At 40.8% G+C, this 26,461-nt stretch overlaps 2 protein-coding genes across 4 annotated transcripts in view; both read left to right on the top strand.

The window, feature by feature from the left end:
• Positions 1 to 1,866: 1,866 nt before the first annotated feature.
• LOC145333660 (uncharacterized) lies at positions 1,867 to 25,432 on the top strand. 3 transcript variants are annotated; one of them, XM_080178830.1, is made up of 18 exons: positions 1,867 to 1,962; positions 2,571 to 2,611; positions 3,084 to 3,132; positions 3,862 to 3,958; positions 4,610 to 4,677; positions 6,179 to 6,289; positions 7,762 to 7,842; positions 8,289 to 8,301; positions 10,587 to 10,635; positions 11,451 to 11,567; positions 12,070 to 12,147; positions 12,783 to 12,846; positions 20,711 to 20,785; positions 22,603 to 22,732; positions 23,110 to 23,156; positions 23,607 to 23,659; positions 24,295 to 24,364; positions 25,342 to 25,432. In XM_080178830.1, exons 1-18 carry the CDS (start codon positions 1,889 to 1,891, stop codon positions 25,400 to 25,402), a joined length of 1,278 nt encoding a protein of 425 aa, XP_080034956.1. In that variant the 5' UTR covers positions 1,867 to 1,888; the 3' UTR covers positions 25,403 to 25,432. The 3 variants fall into 3 exon arrangements, with proteins under 3 accessions (XP_080034956.1, XP_080034957.1, XP_080034958.1); XM_080178831.1 differs by lacking the exon at positions 8,289 to 8,301 and adding an exon at positions 8,069 to 8,081; XM_080178832.1 differs by lacking the exon at positions 8,289 to 8,301 and having other exon boundaries at positions 7,762 to 7,855.
• A 533-nt stretch (positions 25,433 to 25,965) lies between these two features.
• LOC145333591 (uncharacterized) overlaps positions 25,966 to 26,461 on the top strand; it is a 14,793-nt gene continuing 14,297 nt past the window's right edge. The window contains exon 1 of the mRNA XM_080178755.1: positions 25,966 to 26,166. Within this exon, the coding sequence (XP_080034881.1) occupies positions 25,981 to 26,166 (186 nt within the window). The 5' untranslated portion in view covers positions 25,966 to 25,980. The remainder of the gene's footprint in view (positions 26,167 to 26,461) is intronic.

Below are 26,461 nucleotides of genomic sequence, written 5' to 3'. Positions count from 1 at the left end.
TACTAAAATATCATGTAAAGCATCGTATACATACACTTTTCCACGAAATTTAAAAAAGAAATCATAAAATCAATACCAGTTGTGTTATTTGGCCCCTCAGGTCTAACAAAACTGGTTTTAATCTTGTAATTTTTCATTTTTATATCCGCGGAAAGCTGTCTATAATGCGATGGGATAAACAACTATTCCCTTTTTTTATTTGCTTCGCCTCTAGCCTTTACAGGAAAGAATATTTTTCCAATGACGTCGAAGGGAGGGGTAGAGATTTTCTATCCCTCCAAAAAATATTATGCTCCACAAAAAAAAATTGCGTCATTTTACAAGGCCCTTTACTTTTATATAAATCAGGTGAATATTCTACATTTTACACCCCAAATGCCCACTGAAAATGTATTTAAGAGGGGGTAGTACCCTACCCCCTAAGTAAACCCTTGTATAACTATTTTTTTGGGGTGGTGAGGGGGATTTAAAAAAGGATGGTTAATTTCTATTTTAAAGGAAAATATAATTCTGTAAACTATAGAACACTGACAATTATTCTAAAACATTTAGAATGTTTTTAAAAAGTCTCAATGGATATAGAATACGTAGATATATTGACAGGGGGGATATTGTCGTCAATTTAGGTTGCTAACATGGACCTCATTTATCAGTCAGTTCGTTCATCAAGAAGGAGGGAAAGGGATTGGGTAAGAGGGTTGATCTGGGGCATCGTTGCTTTAGCCCTCTGTGAGTTTCACCTTATCCGAGTACATTTTACATCCAATTAATAAATTTTCGATTGTCGTATTTTTTTATTTAAACATAACCATGTCTTTGAATTAACTTGACTACGAAGGCGAGAATAATAATACTTTGTAAAGAAATTCATTTATGAAAATGGATGGATATATTATTACTTGGATGTTGCACCAAATTGTCATGTACTTTAATGAAGTAAAACACGCATCGGGCTAAAATCCACCCCCTCTTGCCCAATCTACTCCCCTCCTACTGAATGAACAAACTGTCCATTAAATGAGATCCATATTAGCAACCAATATGGACGACAAATTCTCCCATGTCAATATATCCACATATTCTATATCCATTGTATAATTTAATTTATCATTTTGTTTAATAAAAACATATTTGGTTAAGCGTTTTATGGCTTTTATTACGATACTTTTAAGCAAAGCTTTTCTATACCAAGGTTAACAACATCCTTAAAAGCGGAGCTCTGAAACTGTAGGACAAACGAACAATAACTCTTGAAGAGAGTCAGAACATTAACTTGTAAGTCTAAACAGTTTTGTACATAAATTTGTTGAAAAATATAATTTAAAGATATGCCTCGCTTATAATGTTGTACCTTGTTGTCCATAACGGACATATGGACGGACGCAAAGATATTCTAAAATTATAATCATTGCCACTCATTAAAGTACTCTGTCTTAAGGCATGGTTTAAGGAGATTATACCAAAAAGTTGAGAAATGACACAAAAATTTGGGGGAAAAAAGGTTTTCGGTGGCGGCAGTGGTTCCTTATTACCTTATTAAATCAACCGCCATGTGTTTCTTATCCTGTTATAAAGTATATAAACTGCCAAAAGTATTTGTCCAAACTCACTGTATTACTAAAGACATCTATTGATCCTTGAAAGCCCTCCTCACAAGCAATTAAAGTTTTAAAAAGAAACTTTAGGGGGTTGATTACCCTCCCTATAAGCATATAAACCTTCCTAAGACCTATGAGAAGCTACACTGTAAAGGTAACAGAGTTCCTTTGGTACAGAAAGACAGAAACACACAAGCACACAGACACAGATCCTGTTACTTAAATATGTAAGAATCAAATAATAATAATAATAAATATGTAAAAATTTTTATTTTAGATCCAAATGAATAATGAATAAAAAGATAAACCGAGTAAATCTGTTAGATCCGGGTATGTCGAGTTCCAAGCATGTCGACGTTTTCAGGTATGCAACTATTGTATCCTTATAATAAAGTAACAGTATGAATGTCTGTTTGTCTGTATGTTTGTAATGAAGAATCTCGGTAACTGCTGAACCGATCGGGTTCTCCTTTGCAGGGTAGCTTTTCATTGGTCCTGGGAAGACTTATAACAATTTTGGGAGAGGATACCACAATCCTCCCCAGAGAAATCACCCATAGAAAAATTACCGATTCCCCCCCAAAAAAATAATATTTTAAAAGATTGAAAATGTAGGATGTGGCTTGTTAAATCTAAATTTAAAAAATTGGGTTATCAAATTCAACTCCCCCCTCCTCAAATGGACCTAGGGGCCTCTAGGAGCGTAGTCGCTAGTTATAACTATCGAAGTAAACATAATTAGGAAGGGTCATTTCAAAAACGCCTATCTTAAAAACAGGGACATCCAAGAATGAAGGGGGGGGGGGGAGGGAAGAATAACGGGGTTGATAAACCTTCCCTTAACCTTTAATAAGCTTCACTGTAAAGTAGAACTATATCGGGCCTAGAGTTAGAGAGATTCTTAGGTACTAACACATATACAGACAAACATCCTGTTACTTTTGTAGATATGTATTTTTATTCTTATTTTAGAGCAATACAAGAAAAGGACAGACACACTGTAAGCAAAAAAGGTAAATTATACAATTTGAAACAAATTATAAATAAATAATTTGATTTTTTAAATAAAAGTGTTCTACCAAGCAATTTTATAATAAACAAGGATGACAACATCCTTAATAGCGTAGATCATAGGAAGGACAAACGAACATTAACACTTGAAGTGACTCAGAAATGTACAAGTTTAGCCCAAATTAGATATATATTGTATATTTGTTGCCGAAATTCAAGATATTGTTTAAGGACACATTTACATTATTAGAACTTTATTAAAGAGATGCTTCAACATAGTGATGTAATTTTAAATTCCTACAGATTTTCCAGTAACGATTATAGAGTTGCTACACTTTCTAAGTCCCTACTTTTTCATAAATCATCATACAAAGTTTTAAATCGCTTTAACAATTCCAACATGCCTAACCATTACAGACGGATTATAGGATTAAAGAAATGGCTCCCTTTTAAAAATCCTCCAATTTTTTTCAGTTTTAGAAACAGAAATAAGCTTGGGGTTAACTTCATCAACCTATGGAAGGTAACAAATCATAATATTCAGAAAGCTATTTGTGAGATTTTAAATGACTTTTAACGCAGGGAACTAAAGGGATAAGAACTTGGCAATAAATTGATGTACATTTTCAATGAGTACTCACAAAATTACCACTTCTGTAGATAAAAATTTAAACTCAACATAATAAACCATTAAATCAAATTTTGTCAACTAATAAGAAAACGTTCTTATAAAACTTTGCCAAATATCCCCTCTTTCCCTAGGTCACAAGGCACTTAATCCCTACTATTCCTTTGATTGATCGACCTTTGTCTGGAAGTTCTATCTGTGCATGTTTTGGGTCAAGGAATTACCCCCAATAATATTAATGTTACGCATCTGACATACCAGCAGTTGGTACTACTTTTAACGTCTTTATTTATGACGTTTCCCCAACAACGTTTTAATGTTTTAAGACGTTACAGTCTTTTACAAATTGTGGCTGTTTTGAGATATTAACCGTCCTGAGCTAGATCTTTAAATCGTTTAGTGGTGCGCTGAATCGGGGCGATCCAGTTCGGCGCACCTAGATATTATTAGATTTCAATCTTTAAATCAAAATGGAATGGGCGAATCAGCGTGCTCAGTGGCGCGGTACTGGCGCGGCAATGGCACTCAACTAGTAGCATTGCCGCGCCAAACCGGGGTGAATGGATCACCCCGATCTGGTGCACCACTAAAATGATTTAAAGATCCTGCTCTGTTTTATTCCAGATCTTTATTATACAACCTTCTGACAAGAGTGACAAACGGTGACAGATTAGCCTTGGAAAAGCTTGACTCCTGTATTTCTATATCTGGTAACAAAGAGGTATGAATGACTATGTCCTAATTGTTAGTTGAGCAAGGCTACTTAATAAGTTAATAAAATATTTCTTTTATACTCTGAACTAGCTTTACTCTTTTGTATGTCTTTTTAAAAGCGAAGCTTTTATATAAATAAGGTCGGTCCGTCCTTTAACGGTTAGCTTTTTTCATTAGTTTAGACATTTTAGAATTGTTTTATCGATTTTAAACTTTGCATGATAATTCCTTTAACAGTAACGTACAATTAAACAAGGATGACAACATCCATAAAAGCGAAGCTCTGAAACGGTAGAACAAACGGACATTAACACTTGTATAGTGTCAGAACTCAATAATCAGAATATAAATGTATAAGAGTCGAAGCAAAATTGTAAGTAAATTTGTTGAAAAACTGCTTGATACAGGATAATGTTTATAAACATATTTACATTTTTAGGACTTGATTATAGAGTTGTATAAAGTATATTCTTTAACAGTATCCTACAGTTTTTCAACAAATTTACTTACAATTTAGTTTGTACATACATTTATATTCTCCTAATTTATATAGTTTTGACACTTTATAATTGTTAATGTTCGTTTGTCCATCCCTTTAATAGCTTCACTTTTATGGATGTTGTCATCCTTGTTTACTTAAAATTTATCTGTTTTTCAGGATTTTGACACTGAAGATTTTCATATAATAATTGATCATTCTAAATTAGTAGATGATGAAGAAAGAAGGTAAGAAAATAAATCTATGAATATAGATGTATAATCAGAAAACTACCGGGATCCCCTGTTGGGATCTTTTACGTCAGCTAACAAATTTCTTTTTTGCTCTTTTGTAGCTACTTGGCTATGTGAATATTCCCGATTTTATTGATCGATTTTGAAAGACCCAATTGACAGTCGGCACAGGATCCTCGGGGTGGGGACATACAGTTATTTAATCCCTTCCCCCTCTATTGTTTTACTCTATTGTCAAGAAACCAAGCACGAATACAATTGATTTTAGCAAAGATGTGTTGATTCAAATAGATCCTAACATAACATCCCCTTCCCATAACAAAATTAAGGAGTGTGGGAACATTGGGCTGTTTATTACAACAAGTCCCCAAAGTTCTATAAGAACGTTTTCTTATTCTTTGGCTTAAAAACTTTGAGGACTTTTATTGAATTTTAATTGGTTAGTTCATTAAGTTGGTGTCCAAACATTTCAACAACTAAAAATCTACAGAAAGGTCCCTTTTCTCTATCACCATTGGGGATGTACATCAATTTATCGGCCATTGACTCATCCCTTCAGATCCCTGAAGTATTTTGTTTTTGTTAAATTGTAAATGAAAATGTAATTGGATGTTTTGGGTCAGTTTGGTCGGACATACCCTCGTTGTAGAGAAGCTGCTTCTTTGGCAACACTTATGAAAGACTTTGAATACAGGGATTTAAAGGGATAAGACAATGGCCGAAAAATTGATGTACGTCCCAAATGATGATACACAAATTACCCATTTTGTAAATAAAAATTAGTGGTTGAAATGTTTGAACACTCAACCTAATGTACTAACCAATCAAAATTCACTAAAGTCCCTAAAGTTGTTAAGCCGAATAATAAGAAAACGTTATTAAAAAATCCCCTCTCTCTCCTTTGAATACCTATGAAACAAGGATGACAACATCCATAAAAGCGAAGCACTGAAACGGCAGGACAAACGGACATTAACACTTGTATAGTGTCTGAACCGATTAATCAGAATATTAAAGTAAAAGAGTCGAAGCAAAATTGTAAGTAAATTTGTTGATAAACTGCTTGATACAGGATAATGTTTATGGACAAACTTACATTTTTAGGACTTGATTATAGAGTTGCTTCGCTTATAATATTGTTCTTTGTTGTCCCAGAAAACAATATGCAAAAAATCAGATCAAACGGATAATTAGGTCTCATAAAAATTTGTTGTTAAAAAAGTAGAAAAATCAACATGTTTAAAATGGACAACGGGCATTCTGGTAATAATTATAGAGTTGCTACGCTTTCTAAATCGTACCTTGCTACTACAGGAATCACCATGAAAAGTTTGAAATCGATAGGACAATTCTAACATGTCTAAATTAACGAATAAAAGCTATCTGTCTCGGACGGACCGACCCTAATTATAAAAAAGCTTCGCTTTAAAAAAATCATTCGGTTTATAAGATTCACTTGTTGATCATGATTGGAGCAAAGCCACTCTTTATTTAGGAATCTAACAGTAATAGAAGACCTGCTGAGACTAAATAGAAAGCAAAGCAGAAAAGTGTTACACCATCCAACCATCACTACATATATTCAACACAGATGGAATAGGACCAGGTAGACAAACTAATTCATCTTAAAGGGTGTGCAAAAAAAATACGGACATTTTTAAAATTGAAATTGCGCGACTTGTGGTAATAGTAGAAAAATGTTACGCATACCGTTAAAGAAGTCTATTTTTTTTGAAATATAAGAACGATTCCTGTACTACGTATAGTTAGGGTGCTACGTGTTAAAATGTCCCAACTGACTTAAAACTTGAAATGCGAGTATATTAGTAAATATTAGACAATAATTCTTGCAAAAAAACGTAGGTACATTTTTCAAATTCAAATTGCGCGGCTTGTGTTAAGGGTAGAAAAATGTTACGCATAACGTTAGAACCACTATGAACTGTATTTTTTGGAATTATAAAAACGGTTCCTGTGCTACAAATAATCAAGGAGCTAGATGGTAAAATATCCCAAAATTTACTCGCAAGTCAGTTGGGACAATTTAACACAAAGCTCCCTAACGTAGCACAGGAATCGTTCTTATATTTCCAAAAATAGAATTCCTAGCGGTTCTAACGGTAATATTTTTCTACTATTAACACAAGCCGCGCAATTTCAATTTTAAAAATGTCCACATTTTTTTGCACATCCTTTAGTTAACAAGGATGACAACATTCATAAGTAGTAAATTACAAAAAAAAAATTGAAATGGCCAACGGAAAAAGCGAGTTATATGGCCGATTTTAAGTGAAATAGAAATTAAAGATATACCTTAAAGATAATAAAAAAATGACAAAAATCATTTAGTTTTAAATATGTATTGGTCTTTTGTAGCATGACAATTTAGACTGACAGACTAAATATATTGCTGAAATGTATGCTCATTGGTAGAGAGAATCTTCACTAAAAGTTTCAAACGTCTATCTTGAATAAAAACCAAGAAATTTACATTTTGCCCTAATGATTTCTTACTGACAGACTAAAAATGACTACTGAAAATGTAGAAATCTATTAAGTATCGAAGCAACTCCATATTTGACCGTGTCTGTCTGTCATTCCGTCCTTCTGTCTGACTGTAATGCTGCTCCTATTCGGTTCTTTCTCTAGTTCAAATTCAGTGTTAACTCCTCTTGTTTCATTATTTAAGCCCTCTTTCTCTCTTTCTCTTTCGTTCTCTCTCTCTCTCTCTCTCTCTCTCTCTCTCTCTCTCTCTCTCTTTCCCTCTCTCTCTCTCTTTCTCTCTCTCCCTCTTTCTCTCTCTTTCTCTCTCTCCCTCTTTCTCTCTCTTTCTCTCTCTCCCTCTTTCTCTCTCTTTCTCTCTCTCTCTCTCTCTCTCTCTCTCTCTCTCTCTCTCTCTCTCACTCACTCTCTCTCTCTCTCTCTCTCTCTCTCTCTCTCTCTCTCTCTCTCTCTCTCTTTCTCTTTCTCTCTTTCTCTCTGACAAATAAGTCAGTGTCAATGTTAGCGACCTAAATTGACGAAAAACTCCCCCCTGGCAATATATCCATGTATATCCTATATCCATTTCTATTTTAGATGGACTTTCCAAGTTTCCTTCTTGTTGTACCTCATTTTTCTAATTCTATTCTCTTCCTTCCTTGGCATGATGTACTGGAGGTTTGTAGATAAGGTAATCAAAACCATTTCCAGTATGGATACGAAACCGATTAATATCCGCTAGATTAGAACCGGTTCTCAGCCATACTGAAAAATCATGTACAGAATTGTGGTCTATAATATGATGCGATATAGAACAATTCTTAAGCCGCGACATTTTTTGTACCTCATCATAACATTTCTGATTCTTTTCTCTTCCTTCCTTCCTTGGCATGATGTACTGGAGATTTGTAGATAAGGTAATCAAAACCATTTTCAGTATGACCACAAAACCGATTAATATCCGCTGTATTAGAACCAGTTCTCAGCTATAATGAAAAATCATGTATAGAATTGTGGTCTATAATACGATGCGATAAAGAACTATTCTTAACCCGCGACATTTTTTTGTACCTCAACATATTTCTGATTCTTTTCTCTTCCTTCCTTGGCATGATGTACTGGAGATTTGTAGATAAGGTAATCAAAACCATTTTCATTATGACCACGAAACCGAATAATATCCGCTAGATTAGAACCAGTTCTCGGCTATAATGAAAAAACATGCGTAGAATCGTGGTACAGACAAATTTTCACGAAAAATAAAATAAAATTTTGTAAAATCATTACCAGTTTTGTTAGCAGGGGCCTTCTGCTCCTCCTAACAAAACTGGTTTCAATCTTTAAATTTTTCATTTTAAAATCAGCGGAAAGCTGTCTTTTATCCGCAACATCAGTAAAAATTGCAACGTGCTAGTTTGCTATCTTGCAGGTGTCGGGTTCGAGTCAGGATAAATCATACATTAACATTGGTATCTACTGCTGCTATGTCAAAAACAGTAGTTGGCTAACATACAGATGCAACTCAGTTCCGTGCAGAGTTAGGCATTCTACAAGTAACCAATGGATATTTGGTTGTCTGTCGGATGGTTTTTTTTACATAATGTTCCTTGTGTTAACATGTTTGAGTCATTTTTTGAGGGAGGAGGGGGGTGGGGGAACATTATCTTTTTTACAAACTAAAATTTATATTGCTATCAATAACCATGTGTCCTTTCTAGTAAATAAACAGTAAAAATCCCATAATAATAAAATACACGCACCCCCCCCAAAAAAAAAAAAACAATTTGAAAGATAAAGAGCGAGAGAGAGGGAGGGAGAGAGAGAGAAAAAGAGAGAGAGAAAAAGAGAGAGAGAAAGTGAGAGAGAGAGAGAGAGAGAAAGCGAGAGCTAGAGAAAGAGAGAGAGAGAATAAGAAGTTGGGTGTCACGCATAGGCGTCCAAGGGGGGGGGGGTAATGGGGCGATTACCCCCCCCCCCCATTTAAAATTTACCCCTACCCTGTGGGTGCCGTAGGCACCCCCAACCATTTAGGAGGGGGTATTTACCCCCCCCCCAAACAATTTTGGGGGGTAAATACCCCCCCCAAAATAGAAAATCTCTAACAAAAAAAATTTTTGCGCGCTTCGCGCGCATTTTTAATACTAAATTTTTGATAAAATTTAACTTACCCCCCCAAAAAATTTTACCCCGGGGGTAAATTTTGGGGGGGGTAAACAAATTTTACCCCTGCCAACAGATTTCAGGGGGGGTAATTACCCCCCCCAAGCAAATTTTACCCCCGGGGTAAAAATTTTGGGGGGGGTAAAAAAAATTTGCGGCGCGCTTCGCGCGCCATTTTACCCCCCCCCCCAAAACCGAATTACCCCCCCCTTAAAAAAATTTTACCCCCCCCAAAATAATAAGCTTGGACGCCCCTGGTGTCACGGGTGCTACTGTGGCTATTAAGAGATTTTGGCCAGCAAATATTTTCAATGATATTGTGGAATTCTTTATTCGTACTCTTCAATAATAGATATATTATTACTTGGATCATACACCAGATTTTCATGTACTCTAATAAAGTTAAACACTCGGTAGGCTAAAATAACAATTACTAACTCCTCTTTACTCCTACTCTCCTCCTACTGGATGAACAAACTGACCAATAAATGAGTTCCATGTTAGCAAGTTATATTGACGACAATTTTTTCCCTATCATATTATCCAAGCATATTATACATCCATTTCTTTAAGTAAATAAAACACTCCTTTTTCAAGGATACAGGGATATTACAATGGACGTGAAATGGTTCTTTCCCCCAAACTAAACCCGTCAGGGAGCAAAGGGACCTTAGCTTGTATATTACACAAGTCCAAAAGTTTTACAATAAAGTTTTTTTATTCGTTGGCTCAACAACTTTGAGGACCTGTATAGAATTCTTAAGTTCATTAAGTTGAGTGTCCAAACGTTTAAACCACTAATTGTAATAAACAGAAAAGGTAATTTTGTATATCATGATTGTGGATGTACATCAATTTATCGGTCATTGTCTTATCCCTTTAGATCCCTGATATTAGATACACAGTATTAGTCCTTGTCACCTTGTTGCTAAAATTTACATATTATGTAGAAGATGATTAAAGTCCCTCCACCACAGGTTATGACGTCATACGATAGAATAGCCAATGAGAGGCCATTAATTGACCAATGACAAAATTAATGCTGGCCTCTCATTGGTTATTTTATCGTATGACGTCATAATCTGTGGAGGGACTTTAATCATCTTCATTATATAGGAAATTTAAAAATAATTTTTACATAAGAGACATAAAGTTATTTCTTCCATTGCTCTATCACAACATCTGCCTAGAGGCCATATAAAAAAGTAAACAATTAAACTAAAAAATATTTTTGTATTTCTACCATATTTCCTAATTTTTAGGTTGAGAGAATACCAGTAACTATACCAAACAGTTGCAAAAATCAATTAGGTAACATTTTTTGTTTTTGTTTTAAAAATGTATTTTGTTTGCTTTTGACATCCTATTACATAAAGTAGTAGGCGTTTTTTGTCTGTCCCAAAGGATCCCGCGAACCGCTGAACCGATATTGTTCTCTTTTACAGTAAAACTTCTTGTAGGTCCTGGGAAAGTTTTAAACTATTTTTGGTGAGGATATCTTCAACCCCTTCCCCCTAAAAAAAATATCTTTTTCAATCTTTTGAAATTAAAATTCTATAATATAATAACTCAATGTTTGAATTTCTAAAGTGAACATATAACTTTAAAGTTTTTTCCCAGTATGGTTTCAAAAGCGATCAATAATTTGAACCAATTCTCAGCTATGCTGATAAATCATTAATAACATACATTACAGATAATTTTCTACTAATAATTAATGAAAATAAATTACCAGTTTTGTTAGACAGGGCCTTCGGCCCCTCGTGGCTACCAAAAACGTGGGGTAATCCCCCCTCCTCCAACCTCCCTCTGAGTCCCTAAAATCCCATAAAGCCTGATCTTCCCAAGCCCAACATAGCGTCACAACCAAAGACTTTAATAGCGTGTCTTACTGCTGCTATGTCAGTTGCACGACATAAATAGTTATAGTAGAGGAATTCCTTAGCCAAAAATAGGCGCAACTCTTTACCTTGCACAGTTAGAACTTACAGAATAAGGTCGTACAATCAAGATTCGGTTCAGAGATGCACCAAAAAAATCTTCAGGCTAATCTTTTTAAAAAGAATAGTTATTTCTCGCATCGTATTATAAACGGCATAGAAAATATATTTACTTTTTTTCTTCAGAAATTGTTCCAGTTGAACAAATCAACTTGATTGAGGAAACTGAAAAAGATTCGAAGCTGGATACTCCTGTCAGTTTTGCTGGCCATGCGTCTGGCACCAGCGGCGGAATAAGGGATTGTAAGTATAAACAAGCAGGGATCTAAAGGGATAAGGTAATGGCCGATAAATTGATGTAACTATGTAGTGTAGAGTTACTACGCTTTTTAAATTATACCTGATTCTTTTTATGAATTATCATACAAAGTTTGAAATTGATATTATGATTTTGATAAGTTTATATTAACTAAACTATTAATTAAGGACGGACCGATCGACCTTAATTACAGAAAAGCTAAGCTTTTAATTAATATTTTACGTATTCTACAAGCCAAAACACGTAATGGAATTCCTGATTTAAAACAAAATTATTCGCAACAGATAATTTATGCATTGTTTATTTATAGAAACAAAAATTCCTATTACATCATTTCAAATTTTCATCTTAAAAAGTTTTTATACATACAATTTTGTTTAGACTTAAAAATTAATATTCTGACACTTTACACGAGTTATTGTTCGTTTGTCCTTCCTTCTGATTTTAGATCTTCTTTCTTATGTATGTTGTCATTCTTGTTTTTAGTATGTTTTAATGCTCGAGACGCGCCCAAAGGACGAGAATCTATAAATTTCAGAAGTGCGCTGTTCTTCCCAGATCCAGGTATAACAATAACAGGGTTATAAAGGGATAAGACAATGGCCGGTAAATTGATGTTTATCCCCAATGATGATATAAAAAATCATCCCTTCTGTACATTAGAATTAGTGGATGAAACGTTTAAACACAGAACTGAATAGACCAACCATTTAAACCTCGGGGATAAAAAAAAACTGGTTTTAATCTTATAATTGTACATTCTATGTCCGCGGAAAGCTGTTTATAATACGATGCGAGAAATAACTATTCTGCAATTTTATGTGAAGATTTCCTTTGCCATTTGGGTAATATATGTTGTCATTACTTGAGACCCCCCCCCCCCCTGCATGATTTATTTCGACTTCCTCTACCCATTTTTAATTTTGATTTTTAAAAGAAATTTTTTTTGGGTCGGAGTAATTTTTTACTATAGGCGATTTCACTTTGTGAGGGGGTGGTACCCTCCCCAAAAATAGTTATAAACTTTATATTAGAAGCTATCCATATATTAAAGAAGAACCATATCGATTCTTCGGTATAGACAGACAGACTAACAGACATCCTGTTTCTTTTAAATAAGGATATTAGTCTACCGACAATCAGACAGACATGGACTGTTTCATTTAAGATATTTTAAAAATAAAATAATCCTTGTTTAGAATTTGATGAATCTCAAGTAAACTTTGCAGTTGAGTTAGAAGCTGTTAGAAAGCCAAAAAACAGGTAAACTGCAGAACATGACAGCCGTGCCTCAGGCGCGTGTAGGCCGCGTTTTAGCCTCGATAAAAATCGTCTTATTACAACTTAAAAATGTGCTGAATGTCTAAAGCTGTCCCTTGAAACAGCTTATAGTGCCTAAAATAACGTCATACAATACAATACAACGATAGGCCAGTTTACATTTTACCATTGGTCAATTACAGTGTATATGTGGTAATACGGCAACAGACGGACGGGTAGTTTACAGAGTTGCTACGCAGTGGCTTATCATGTCAAGCCTTCTGCACTAATCCTATTATATCACCATTCACCTCATGACCGCAGATGACCCCGTTGCGCAGCGGTCAAACTGGACTGGCTAAATAGGGGAGGGGCACGGACACGCAGCAATCACGCGCCCCTCAGGCAACTATACAACCAGGAGATGGTGCCTCCCCTTTTACCACAGCTACCCCCACAGACTGTCTACCGCTGCGGGCTACGCCCTTGTCTCCCACACCCCCTTCAAACCTAACCTATTGTTATAATCTATTTGTATATATATAGTAACCACCCATTGTAAATGTATTCAGTAAAATATATAATTTCTGTATGAGTAAATCCTGCTAGTTTGTTTTGGTAGAATACTTCAAGGCTAGGGCTCGTTGGATTCGAACTCGCAACCGGTGAGCTGAAACGCTTCGGCTTACCACATCTTGGTGTCAGCGTGTTTCAATTGAGCCCTACAGAAATTAGCCTATTCTACCTCTGATTGGACCCTTTTGCAAGTAAGGGGACAGTCAGCTGCCAACTGAGAAGCCAACTGACCCGTGAGACGGCCTTTTTAGGTCGATTTTCCATCATTTGAACGCATTATGTAGGCCTCTGGCCTACGGCAAGCAGATTTAGCCTGCTAAAAGCGCCAGTTTACGGCGTTTTTCCGTACCGTGTAGGAGTAGCGCTAGGTGCGCAGCCACGGTAATCGGATAATTTAGCTCAGACGGCTACAAAACTGAGTCTAAATTGGCAAGTGTAGCTGGGACAAGCCCCAGGACACCCAGGCCAAACCTACGAGACGGACAGCTAAGTGCTGGTCTCCCTGAGAAGGCAATGTGTGGCTGCGAAGCTTCAGCACACAAGTAAGGCCTACCACTGCGACGGATAGCAGAATTTGAGCCAAAGGCACGGCAGGACGGGACATTCCCTGCCGCTGCCTCTCAGGATTCGAACCCGAGGCGCTGCAGGAAGGGCCATTCCCTGCTGCCATCTTTCGGGATTCGAACCAGCGGCGCTGCAGGACGGGACATTCCCTGCCGCCGCCATCCATCTGACCCTTGCAGGACGGACATTCCCTGCTGCCGGTGCTTCCAGAATCACACCTAGAGCTCCTAGTGATAACTACACATAAGTGTGTATAAATGTCAACTAAGTGATAAAAAGAAATATAAAATTGTTGACCCAGTGATAATTGATAAGCTCTAGTGATTCGAAGCTACAGTATAAGCCACCACCAGAGGTCTACACACACACCATGGTAAGCGATACTACCATAGCTGCGGTTCGGCCACCGCCGAAGTTTCTGCCGACCCCAGCCGAGCGGGAGGCCCCCCTGTCTCAAGGGCAGGACCTCCACTTCCCCTGCCACATCAGGGTGAGGTTTCCCACTCCTGACCCTGCCCAGCACGTACAGGTTGATGCCATGGTAGATTCTGGCAACCGTGTACCATGGTCTGCCGTCATTTCTGAACACCTCATGCACGCAATGGGCGTGCAGCGCATGTTGGTTCCAGACAACACCCAAATCCTGACTGCTAATGAGGAAGGGCAACCCCTTCAGGTAATTGGAAAATTATATGAATTATATATGGCAGTTTCACACACTCTTATACTCCATCTGTACCACGTGACTGTGGTACGGAATCTCTCACACCCTCTGAACCTAGGAGGGTACTTTCTCAAGGAGTTCGGAACTAGGCTCTGTTTCGACATGCAACCCCCCTGCTTGTGGGTGCGTGGGGAGTTTATCCCACTCCGTGGCGTCCCCATAGACCAGGAGACAGCCGAGAGAGAGTTGAGTTACGAGGGGCCTCTGCCAGGCCCACTGCCAGAGCAGCCGCGTGTAGTCGAGAAAGGCACGCACTGGGTGGATGCTGCGCTGAACGCCCACAGGGGGACCAACCTGCTAGCCATGGGGTTGCCCCCAGTACCCAAGGTGCCTCTGGAGAACCTGCCAACGACGTTTCCTGAGATTTCCAGCCCTCCAGAGCCTATCTTCTCCGCCGACACCTTCATCAACGGCCAGCCGTGTCCACCTGGCCCCCTCTACCTGGGGCCCCCAGCAATCCAACCGGCCAAGTCGGAGGCCAGGCCCGTCAAGTCGCGGTCTGATGCACTCGGAGCCACGCTCAGCCCCCAGGAACCAGCCTCTCCCGGCGCCGTGCCCGTCAAGTCGTGGCTGGACGCCCCCGGAGCCACGCATGGCTCCGATGCCTCAGCCTCTCCCGGCGCAGAGCCCGTCAAGTCGCGGCCGAACGCCCACGGAGCCAAGGCTGGCCCCGGCACCCCGGCCTCTCCCAGCGCCGAGCCCGTCAAATCGTGGCCGGGCGCCCTCGGAGCCACGCATGGCTCCGACACCTCAGCCCCTCCAGGCGCCGAGCCTGTCAAGTCGCGGCCGGTGGCTCCCGGAGCCAAAGCTGACTCCGTGCCAGCCACGTACAGGCTAAGCGCTGTCACTCCAACCGATGGCCAACCACCCCAACTCCGTACGGCCAAGAGGGTGGTCTTGCCTGGCCGCGGTGTCATGGCTGTCCCTGTTGAGCTAGTGGGACACCGTACCAAGGATGCCATCCAACTATCTGCCCCAGAGCATAGGTTCGGGGAGTATCTTGTCATCCCAGAAGGCCTGTATGCACACAGGCCTGGCTCCGCCAGCGTGTTCCGAGTGCTGGTGGTCAATGAGGGGGAGATGCCTCTCCTGCTGAACGCCAGCCTCCCCGTGGCTGGGGAGCTGGTAAAGCCCGACATTCTGGAGGTTTCTGACAAGCCTCCCCCTCGTATCCATTCGTTCCAAGAGCCTGTTGAGCCCCCAGATATGCAGCAGCTGTGGGCAGCCCTTGAGATGGAGGAGAACGGCGAGCCCGTCAAGTCGCGGCCGGTGGCTCCCGGAGCCGAAGCTGACTCCGTGCCAGCCACGTACAGGCTAAGCGCTGTCACTCCAACCGATGGCCAACCACCCCAACTCCGTACGGCCAAGAGGGTGGTCTTGCCTGGCCGCGGTGTCATGGCTGTCCCTGTTGAGCTAGTGGGACACCGTACCAAGGATGCCATCCAACTATCTGCCCCAGAACAGAGGTTCGGGGAGTATCTTGTCATCCCAGAAGGCCTGTATGCACACAGGCCTGGCTCCGCCAGCGTGTTCCGAGTGCTGGTGGTCAATGAGGGGGAGATGCCTCTCCTGCTGAACGCCGGCCTCCCCGTGGCTGGGAGCTGGTAAAGCCCGACATTCTGGAGGTTTCTGACAAGCCTCCCCCTCGTATCCATTCTTTCCAAGAGCCTGTTGAGCCCCCAGATATGCAGCAGCTGTGGGCAGCCCTTGAGATGGAGGAGAACGAATTTCTGCGCAAGGACCCCCTGCTCAAGAAGGAGGTCTGGACCATGTTGTCAGAGTACAGAGATGTCTTCTCAAACTCTACCCCCGGCTGCACTGATGTAGTAGAGTTACAGCTGCGCCTCAAGCCAGGGACCCAGCCGATCCGCCAGAGATTTAGGGATCTGAACCCGCGGCAGGAGGCTGAGCTGGAGAAGCAACTGGACACCTGGCTGCAGGAGGGAGTCATAGAGCCTTCAGACTCCACCTGGAGCAGCCCCCTGGTGCCCATCAAGAAGAAGGACGGGAGCACCCGCTGGGCCGTCGACTACAGGGCCCTCAACAAGTGTCTTGAGCTGGACAGCTACCCCTTGCCCAGGATCCAGCAGCTGGTAGAACGAGCTGGGGGACACCGCGTCTACAGTGCCTTAGACGCGGTGGCTGCGTACTACACCATCCGAGTGTCCGAGGATAGCCGGCCCTGCACCGCCTTCACCACCCCCAGAGGCTTGTACCAATGGAAAAGGATGCCCTTTGGCCTAGCTACAGCACCATCTGTCTACTCCAGATTTATTGCAGGGGTCCTGAACCCATTAGGCACGGCCAACCTCCAGTCATATCTTGATGACGTCCTGACCTTTCACCAGGACACCTGGGCCCACCTGGCTAGGCTCCGGGAAGTCTTGGAAGCCCACCGCAGGGGAGGAATCCGCCTCAAGCCAGCCAAGACCAAGCTGTTTTGAGCCAAAGTAGACTACCTGGGCCACACCCTCAGCCGTGAGGGGATAGCCATGCAAGAGGATTATATTGACCGCATCCTTGACTGGCCGGCCCCCATCACCCCCAAGGACCTGCTGGCGCTCCTGGGGTTCTTTGGCAACTACCGCTTGTTCATCCCCGAGTATGCCGACCTCACCTACGAGATGAATCGGCAGAAAACGGCCAAGACACTGACCTGGACGGCTGAGATGGAAGCCCAGCTGGTACAGCTCAAGGACAAGTTTTGCCAAGCCCCCATCCGAGCGCCACCCAGGTTTGACTTACCAGCCGTGTTCCAGCTCACCACAGACTTCAGCAGCCGCGCCATCTCTGCCATACTCAGCCAATGCCAGGACGGCAAGGAGAGGCTCATTGCCGCTGTGGGGCGCAAGACAACCGACCCCGAAACTCGCTACCTGTCCTGGAAGGGAGAGATGGCTGCCATCATGTATGGAATTCAGAAATTTCACGGCATCTTGTCCTACCGTAGTTTCCAGATCAACACTGATTCCTCAGCCTTGCTACAGATGAAGTCGCTGAACACATCCACAGGGATGGTGGCCCGCTGGCAGGAGGAGCTAGCGGCCCTAGATTTCACTGTCTGCCATCGTCCTGGCACCCAGAATACCAATGCTGACGCCCTCAGCCGCCGGGAGGACGATAATATGCCGACAGCCACCGCCGAAGAATTAGCAGAACAGGCTGAATACCTTCACACCCTTTGCCAGCTAGGGGAGCCTGCAGCTGGCAGACCCTCTGCAGCACGGCTGGACCCGGCCCGAGTCTTAGAAGCACAGACACAGGATCCCCTCCTGCTCCGTGTCCGCCAGTGGGTGGCCGACGGAAAGGCCCCAACTAAGGCTGAGCTGCGAGGCAAGGACCGGGACGAGCAGCAGTATGCCAGCCGCTTCGCGGCCCTGGGACTCGACGAGCATGGCTGCCTCACCACCACCGACCAGACCCTGACAGGGGAGAGGACAAGATACCTGTTGCCTTCGGCCCTCCAGCAGGACGCGTTTTTCCTGGCCCATGGGACCCCTATGGCTGGGCACTTTGGGATGGACGCCACTATTGCCCGCGTCGCCATGCATTTCTGGTGGCCCAACCTGTCCCGTGACGTCCGCCTGATGGTTCAGACTTGCCCTGAGTGTGTACAGAAGGTCACCAAGGAGAGGCTGAAGTTAGGAATACACGTGCCCTCCCGCCAGGGGTATCCACAGCAAGTCCTGTTTATTGACCTGGTGGGGCCCCTGCCAGAGACACCAGCCAGGAACCGCTACATCCTCACCTGTCAGGATGGGTTCAGCCGGTTTGTCAGCCTCTACGCCATCCCCAACAAGCGCACTCTCACGGTGGCTGAAACCCTACTGCACCGCCACCTGGCCACAATCGGATGTCCCCTGAAGATCCACTCCGACAATGGGATGGAATTCACTGGCCAGGTATTCAAGGAACTGGCCTCCAAGCTTGAGATTGGCCTGACACATCCACCGCCCTACAACCCGCAGTCCAACCGGGTGGAGAGGTTCCATCGGACGCTCAACACAGGCATGCGGCTGTTCCTGGACAGAGACGACAACAACTGGGAGCCATACCTGCCTGCCATCGCCTTCGCCTACAATACCAAGGCCTGCAGATCCACGGGCGTGACCCCTTTCCTAGCCTACTTTGGGAGAGAGGCCAAGCTTCCGGTGGACATGGTACTCCGGCTGCCAGACACTGAATATGCCTCAGTCCCAGCCAACGTCCAAGCTCTCCTGCAACGATACCATGCTGTGTACGATGCAATCCAGCAGCGAGAGGAGGGAACCATCCGAAGGAGCGCGGCCGCCTACGAAGGCACGGCCAAGTACGAAGTTGGAGACCTGGTCTGGTATCTGGCCCCCCGCCTGGTGCCAGGGAAGTCAGCCAAGATTACCAAGAGGTGAACTGGCCCTTGGAAGGTAGTGAGACAAGCCACAGACGTCCATTACGTCATCAAACCTGCCTCTCCAACAGCCAAGATCTCGGAAATCACCGCGCATGTAGGCCGACTGCGCAAATACACCGGAGATGTAACTGCCCAGCAGATTCCAACAGACATCCAAGGCGACCTGGACGGCGACCTGGACGGCGACTGGACGGCGCTGCCAGCTAGTGACCCAGGCCAGTATCCAGTGTACCAGCCGGCAGCCGCCGCCCCACAGCCTAGCGGCCAGGATCGTGACCCGGTAGAAGAGAACCTGCAGCACCAACCCAACGAACCACCGCTGCCGCCGCCAGCCCCAGAACCGCCTAGGGATGCAATCTGGAATCCTGATGCTGACATGGAGCCCCTGCCGGCCAGCAGCGAGCCTACAGGAGGAGAAGCGGCCACTGAGATGGAAGTGGCGGCCCCAGAGGGTGAAGCTGAAGCGATGTGTCCCCTACTGATGACAGCCGTCCCCATCCGAGTGGGAGCTAAGAGGCCGAGCAACCTGGACCAGGCAGGCGCCTCCATGGAATTCTACGCGCCTTCCTCCATCGTTGTTCCCCCCTTGGGAGCCTCTAGAGTGAGCCTAGGCCTCCGTGTTCAGTTACCAGCCGAGACAGAACTGGTCCTGCAAACAAGGCCAAACTTCCAACGACGGGGCCTGGCTGTCGCCAACCCGCGGCTGGAAGCCAACCGGGAGTTGACAATGCTGATATCCAACCACAGCCAGACCGAGCAGCGAGTGTCCCGCGGAGCCTGTATAGCCAGAGCTGTCCTGCACCGAGCTGTGCCCCAGGAAGATGTTGTCGTTAGCAGACAGAGGCTGCCGTATCCCCAGGTTCAAGGCCTGGTGGCTCGGGAGCCCCGCAGCCCTTGAAGGGGAGGTTGTGGTAATACGGCAACAGACGGACGGGTAGTTTACAGAGTTGCTACGCAGTGGCTTATCATGTCAAGCCTTCTGCACTAATCCTATTATATCACCATTCACCTCATGACCGCAGATGACCCCGTTGCGCAGCGGTCAAACTGGACTGGCTAAATAGGGGAGGGGCACGGACACGCAGCAATCACGCGCCCCTCAGGCAACTATACAACCGGGAGATGGTGCCTCCCCTTTTACCACAGCTACCCCCACAGACTGTCTACTGCCGCGGGCTACGCCCTTGTCTCCCACACCCCCTTCAAACCTAACCTATTGTTATAATCTATTTGTATATATATAGTAACCACCCATTGTAAATGTATTCAGTAAAATATATAATTTCTGTATGAGTAAATCCTGCTAGTTTGTTTTGGTAGAATACTTCAAGGCTAGGGCTCGTTGGATTCGAACTCGCAACCGGTGAGCTGAAACGCTTCGGCTTACCACATATACTGGCCCCCTTTTATTGTGTTAGTTTTAAAGAGAAAATGTAAATGAACCCCCCCCCCCCCCCAATGTATTTCTTGGGAGGAGATTACACTCCCCCACAACAGTTATAAACCTTCTCAGGACCCATACGAAAGTACATTGCAAAAGAGAACCATATCGGTTAAGCGGTGAGCGAGATCCTGTTACTTTTATATAAAGACTACATAACACCCTTGTTTAGGACCAAAAGCCGTGCAGAAGTTAGACAAACCTTGTTTAGTGGTTGTATTGCCTCCAAAGATAATTGTCCGTATAGGTAATTCACACAATTTTTAAGCGAAGATTTTCTATAATTGGGGTCAGTTCGTCAGTCCGACCGTAACAGTTAGCTTTTTTCCTTCAAATTTACTCTTTGGCTTCAACAATACCCCCCGCCCCCCTCCCAGGTTTTTGGGGTTCCCACTCTCAGTGAAAATAGCTTAAACCCACCGCAGTACCAGTAGCTTTGGGAATAGCTTAAGGGGCGATTCGTCGTATTTTTAAATTACTTTTGATAGGTTATTTTAGGTTAGCTTAGGTAATATTGGGTTAGGTGATTGCCCTACAGGGTTAGAGCCCCCCGCAGAGGTTAGAAATAGGAGGAAAGCTACTATGAAAAAAACGAAGAATCGCCCCTTAAAGGGCGTTGCCACGAAAGGGACTATACACGTAGCTTTAAATCCTTAGGAGTAGTGCCAAACCAGTTCAGCGGTTACCGAGATCTTAAGCTTTAGACAGACAGACAGACGGACATCGGTTATATTACTTTGTACTATAGACTAGCAGCTTGGCCCCTAGCATTTAGAATCGGGAGAAAAGGGCAAAAATAGCCTAAAACTATCCCAAGACTTTAATCTGAAAAGGTAGCCTAAAACCATCCCAGGACGAATGTAATGCTTCCCATAAATGAAGAACTCATAGTCATTCGGTTCAGTAGTTATCAAAATCTTAAGCTACAGAAAAAAACTTACTACTTTATATAATTGGACTAGAGGCTTCGCCCCTAGCCTGTAGGGGTTTTGCCCAATGAGGTAATTAAAAAAATGATGCGAGTATGGGAAACATTACATCTTCTATTACCTACCCAGCTGAAAAAATTGCGAAAGGGTCGCCAATTTTCGCAAATAAATGGCGAATTCACAAAAATTCTAAAGAAAAACTGGGGGAGATTTTTGTTTTTTGGGGGGGTCCTAAAACCACCACAGGACCATATATTTTCTGAAGAGTAGAATCCAATCGGTTCAGTGGTTACCGAGATCTTAAGGGAAAGACGGACGGACGGACAGACAGACTTTCGGATAGACTGACAGATAGACATCATTCTACTTTGTATTATAGATACAGTATTGTCATGGATGATCTAAATTTTATTTTGACCCAGATAGTTTGGATAAAATATTGCATGATCCATAATCATTAATATTTCAAACATTAATCTATATATTATTACTGGGATGTTGCACCAGATTTTCATGTACTCGGATAAAGTGATTCCTGCAGCTGGCTAAAATAACAATTCCAACCTTCTACACTCTTTACCTCATTCCCTCCCATACTACTGAATGAACGAACTGACCATATTAGCAAGCAAAATTGCCGACAAATTTCCCCAAGTCAATATATCCAATAATATCCTATATCCATTAAAAGATTAGATATATATATGTTTTATAACATTTAAGTCATTTTCACAAAACCAGTCAAAATGTAGAACAGAAAAATAAATATATAATTACCTGGTTCTTACAAAATATTTTCATGTACCCCAATAAAGTAAAACTTGCAGTGGGCTAAAATAATGATTTCCCTCTTTTACCCACTTTACCCCATCCCCTCCTCTTTTATTTGATGAATGAACTGACCAATAAACGAGTTCCATGTAAGCAGTCTAAATTGACGACAATTTTTCAATTTTTTGTCAAAATATCAATTCTACATCCAGTATCTGAATAATCAATTTTAAATTCTAATTTTTATTCTATGTAACATTCATGTAAATTGAATAAACATCTACGTATCTATGACAGTTTTCGGTCTTGTTTTATCAAAGGAAGGCGTTGCCACTATTGAAAATAATTTGACCTTATCTTTTAGCGAATCTGTTAAAAAGAGATGTTCAGATCCTGGATTGTGCTGTGTTGAAATCCTGTTGGTTATTTCTATTCTGCTTCTTATTATTCAAGAATTTTGGCAAAGTTTAGCTCTTAAGAAACAATATTTCAAGGTAATTTACATCTTGTCGTGAATATACTGTTGGTAATTTATTTTTTTATTATTCAAGAATTTTGGCAAAGTTTAGCTATTAAAACCAATATTTCAAGGTAACTATATCTAGTAGTAAATCTACTATATCAGAGTGTGTTTCTGTCTGTCTGTCCTTCTGTCTGTTATGTGTTGAAATTCTGTTGGTTATTTCAATTCTGCTCCTTATTATTTAAGAATTCTGACAAAGTTTAGAATTTTCTACAAGAAATAAATAAAAATCATAAATAAATCCCTATTTTTTGGCACGGAAAAACTGGAAAATTAAATATTTTTTTATTTTACTCTCCGCGGAAAACTGTTTATAATACGATGAGATCATTAGCAATTTTGTTTTAGGAACTGGAAAACTGGTTTGAACTATTGATTCTTGCTTTTGCCATCAGGAAAAACAATTTATATTTAAAGATACAAGATATAGAGTAAATTTACTTAGGAAATTTATAAAAATTAAATAATAATTTTTATTATTAAAACAGATATCTTTTTTTTTGACTTTTAGATTGTTTACTTTATATTCTTTACTATTGGCTTCACCCCAAGAGGTTTGATCAACCTAATTTTTCGTATTTTATATTTAAAAGAAAATAAATTTTTATTTTATTTTTGGGAGGGGGGGGGAGGAGGGTCTAGTCGAACCCACTTTTTAAATTTTATTTTTTTTTTTAAAATTGGGGGGGGTATTTTTCATTTTTTGTAGGGGTTAGGGGTGTCCCACCCCCAAACAAAATAGTTATAAACCTTCCCGGGACCTATGAGAAGCTACCCTGTAAAGAAGAACCCGATTTGTATTATAGATTACAATTATTTGATAATTTGTTATTTCATTATTGTAGTACATTGATATTAAAGCATGATATTGAGAACCTCAAGATTTTCGCTGCTATTGGTAAGAAATTATTTTCTTTTCTTTTTTGTGGGGGGGGGGAGCATATTGTTTTAATCTATTTTTAGTTAATTTTTTAAAAAACAACTGAGATATGAAAAATTTCATAAAAAAACAGACAAAATTTTGGAGACCAGCTCGTTTTTGAAGGTCCTTAGGAACATCAAAATGAACATAATTATCTTTTTTGAAGAATTCTAAAATAAAGTATTGTGTCAAATGCCTTTCTTTAGTCAAACTGTAATCTTATAAGGAAATAATCAAATGAAACAAAAAAGATAATTATGTTCATTTTGATGTTCCTAAGGACCTCCAAAAACGCGCTGGTCTCCAAAAAATTTTTGTCTGTTTTTTTATGAAATTTTTAATCATATCTCAGTTGTTTTTAAATAATCTAAAAATCTTTTGTCAGTCAGTATGAGACTTTGCAAGAAATAAATGAATGAATAATTTTACTATAAAAATTAAAAGCAAATGTTAGTAATTAGGAAAATGAGCAAAATAAGAATATTTATTTCTCGCATCGTATGATAGACAGCTTTTCGTGGATATTAGAAGAAAAATATCTTTATTATTTTAATATCCGCGGAAAGCTGTCTAGAAAACAATGCGACAAATAACTATTATTTAAATTTCAGGTATATGTTTCTCTTGGTTGGAATTAATCTTTTTATTAGGCAGATATCCTTCTTTAGGTGGATCTTTTAGGTAAATATTAGTTAATTAATCTTTTTATTAGGCAGATATCCTTCTTTAGGTGGATCTTTTAGGTAAATATTAGTTAATTAATCTTTTTATTAGGCAGATATCCTTCTTTAGGTGGATCTTTTAGGTAAATATTAGTTAATTAATCTTTTTATTAGGCAGATATCCTTCTTTAGGTGGATCTTTTAGGTAAATATTAGTTAATTAATCTTTTTATTAGGCAGATATCCTTCTTTAGGTGGATCTTTTAGGTAAATATTAGTTAATTAATCTTTTTATTAGGCAGATATCCTTCTTTATGTGGATCTTTTAGGTAAATATTAGTTAATTAATCTTTTTATTAGGCAGATATCCTTCTTTAGGTGGATCTTTTAGGTAAATATTAGTTAATTAATCCTTTTATTAGGCAGATATCCTTCTTTAGGTGGATCTTTTAGGTAAATATTCGTTAATTAATCCTTTTATAAAAGTAACAGAATCTCACTGTGTCTGTCCGTCTGTACCGAAGGATCTCGCCAACCGCTGAAGCGATACTTAACAATATAGCTTCTAATAGGGAAGGATTATAACTATTTTGGGGGTAGGGCACAACGACCTATAACAACAGACAGCTGAAAATCTGCCAATACAAATTTCGTATTATTATGCAATGTAGGCCTTGTAGTTTATGATATCAAATAATTTGAGGGACAAACAAAAATAAGATTTTTTTTGCAATTATTCCCAGCTTATACCGACAACAAAATTAATTTGCAAAAAAAATCACGAAACTTATACGTGATTTTCAGCTGTCGATAGATGCAACACATAGTAGAATTGACGACCTTTATATCTGCCACCCCCCCCCCCTCCCTCCAATTTTTATTTTAGATTTATTTCGCTTGTTCCTGAATTATTCTAAAAGATTTTAAAGAAAGTATTTTAGAATTATATGGGAAGCAGTTACAACAAACCAATTTAATGTTGATTTAATTTTTCAGCATTATGTACTATACAGCTACAAAGAGAGTTATTAAGACAGCTTTAGGAAAACTAATTTAAGCTCTTTTGGACATAAAGAACCCCCCCCCCTCTCCCGCTAACTTTGAAATAAATTAAAATTAAGGGATAGTTTTTCGTGTGTCAGAGTTTTACCTTTAGGTTATTAGGTTATATTGGTGGGTATCCCTACAAGGTTAGGGCACAGCAGTTAAAGTTCTGCTGGGGTTGGGCATATAGAAACTTCCCCCTTTATTTCATTTTTTAAGATAAGAGGGGGTTTTTGTGGTTGCTTAGCAATTTTGAGAGAAAGCACCGTAATTGATAGGGCTTAGGGCTGACAACTCTATCCCATATCCATAAGCCACATTGTTACAGAAACACTGACGAATTGTCAGCGGCCTATGCTCCCCCCTGTGGAGTGAAAAGGGCTTGTTACTGTTACCGTAATTGATAAATTGATATATGTGGATATTGTGAGAGATTCTCTCGCATACCCTGATAACATGTTTCTTTTAGCTGGCTAATACCCACATCCCCCCTTTTGACCTAACCCGTTATCTGACCATGTATTGACCATTATCTGAGCACTATATTAGCAACCTAAATCAACCTTTTAAAAATCAACTTATCAGTTCATAATGCCTAAATTAGCAAAAAACAATCATCCCAAAGGGCTTTTTGTGTTGGTTATTGGATTTAGCTTCGCCTTCTTCATCATACACTTTGGCAACGAGAACGCCCTCACACTGGGCAAGCTGCCCCATGCCCTACTCAAGATATTTGTCATGGTTCTCGGAGAATTCGAATTTGATGATCTTTTTGAGGTAAGCATATTTGGAAGTCAGGGGACAATGGGCTGTTTATTACACTAGTCCCCAAAGTTTTACAATAACGTTTTCTTATTCGTTGGATTAACAACTTTGATGACTTTTTAGATTAGTTGGTTTATTAAATTAAATGTTCAAACTTTCAATTACTGATGTTAATCTACAGAAGGGGTAATTTTGTTTGTCATCATTGGGGATGTACATTAATTTATCAGCCATTTTCTTATCCCTTTAAATCCCTTGATTAAAATTAATTTTAGATGAATTCATAGTAAAAGTAAATATTATTCAT

This window comes from Acartia tonsa, chromosome 12, assembly GCF_053477335.1.
Source record: "Acartia tonsa isolate MP-2025a chromosome 12, ASM5347733v1, whole genome shotgun sequence".
Lineage (NCBI taxonomy): Eukaryota > Metazoa > Arthropoda > Copepoda > Calanoida > Acartiidae > Acartia > Acartia tonsa.
The sequence above is the reverse complement of the archived record's forward strand: the minus strand, read 5'-3'. Positions and strand labels throughout refer to the sequence as shown.

Coding starts and splice junctions, on each gene's coding strand:
- LOC145333660 (XM_080178830.1), top strand. CDS start 1,889: ATGAATAAAAAGATAAACCGAGTAAATCTGTTAGATCCGGGTATGTCG. Junction 3,133..3,861: donor ACTTCATCAACCTATGGAAG/GTAACAAATCAT, acceptor GTTTTATTCCAG/ATCTTTATTATACAACCTTC. Junction 20,786..22,602: donor AAAGATAATTGTCCGTATAG/GTAATTCACACA, acceptor CTTATCTTTTAG/CGAATCTGTTAAAAAGAGAT.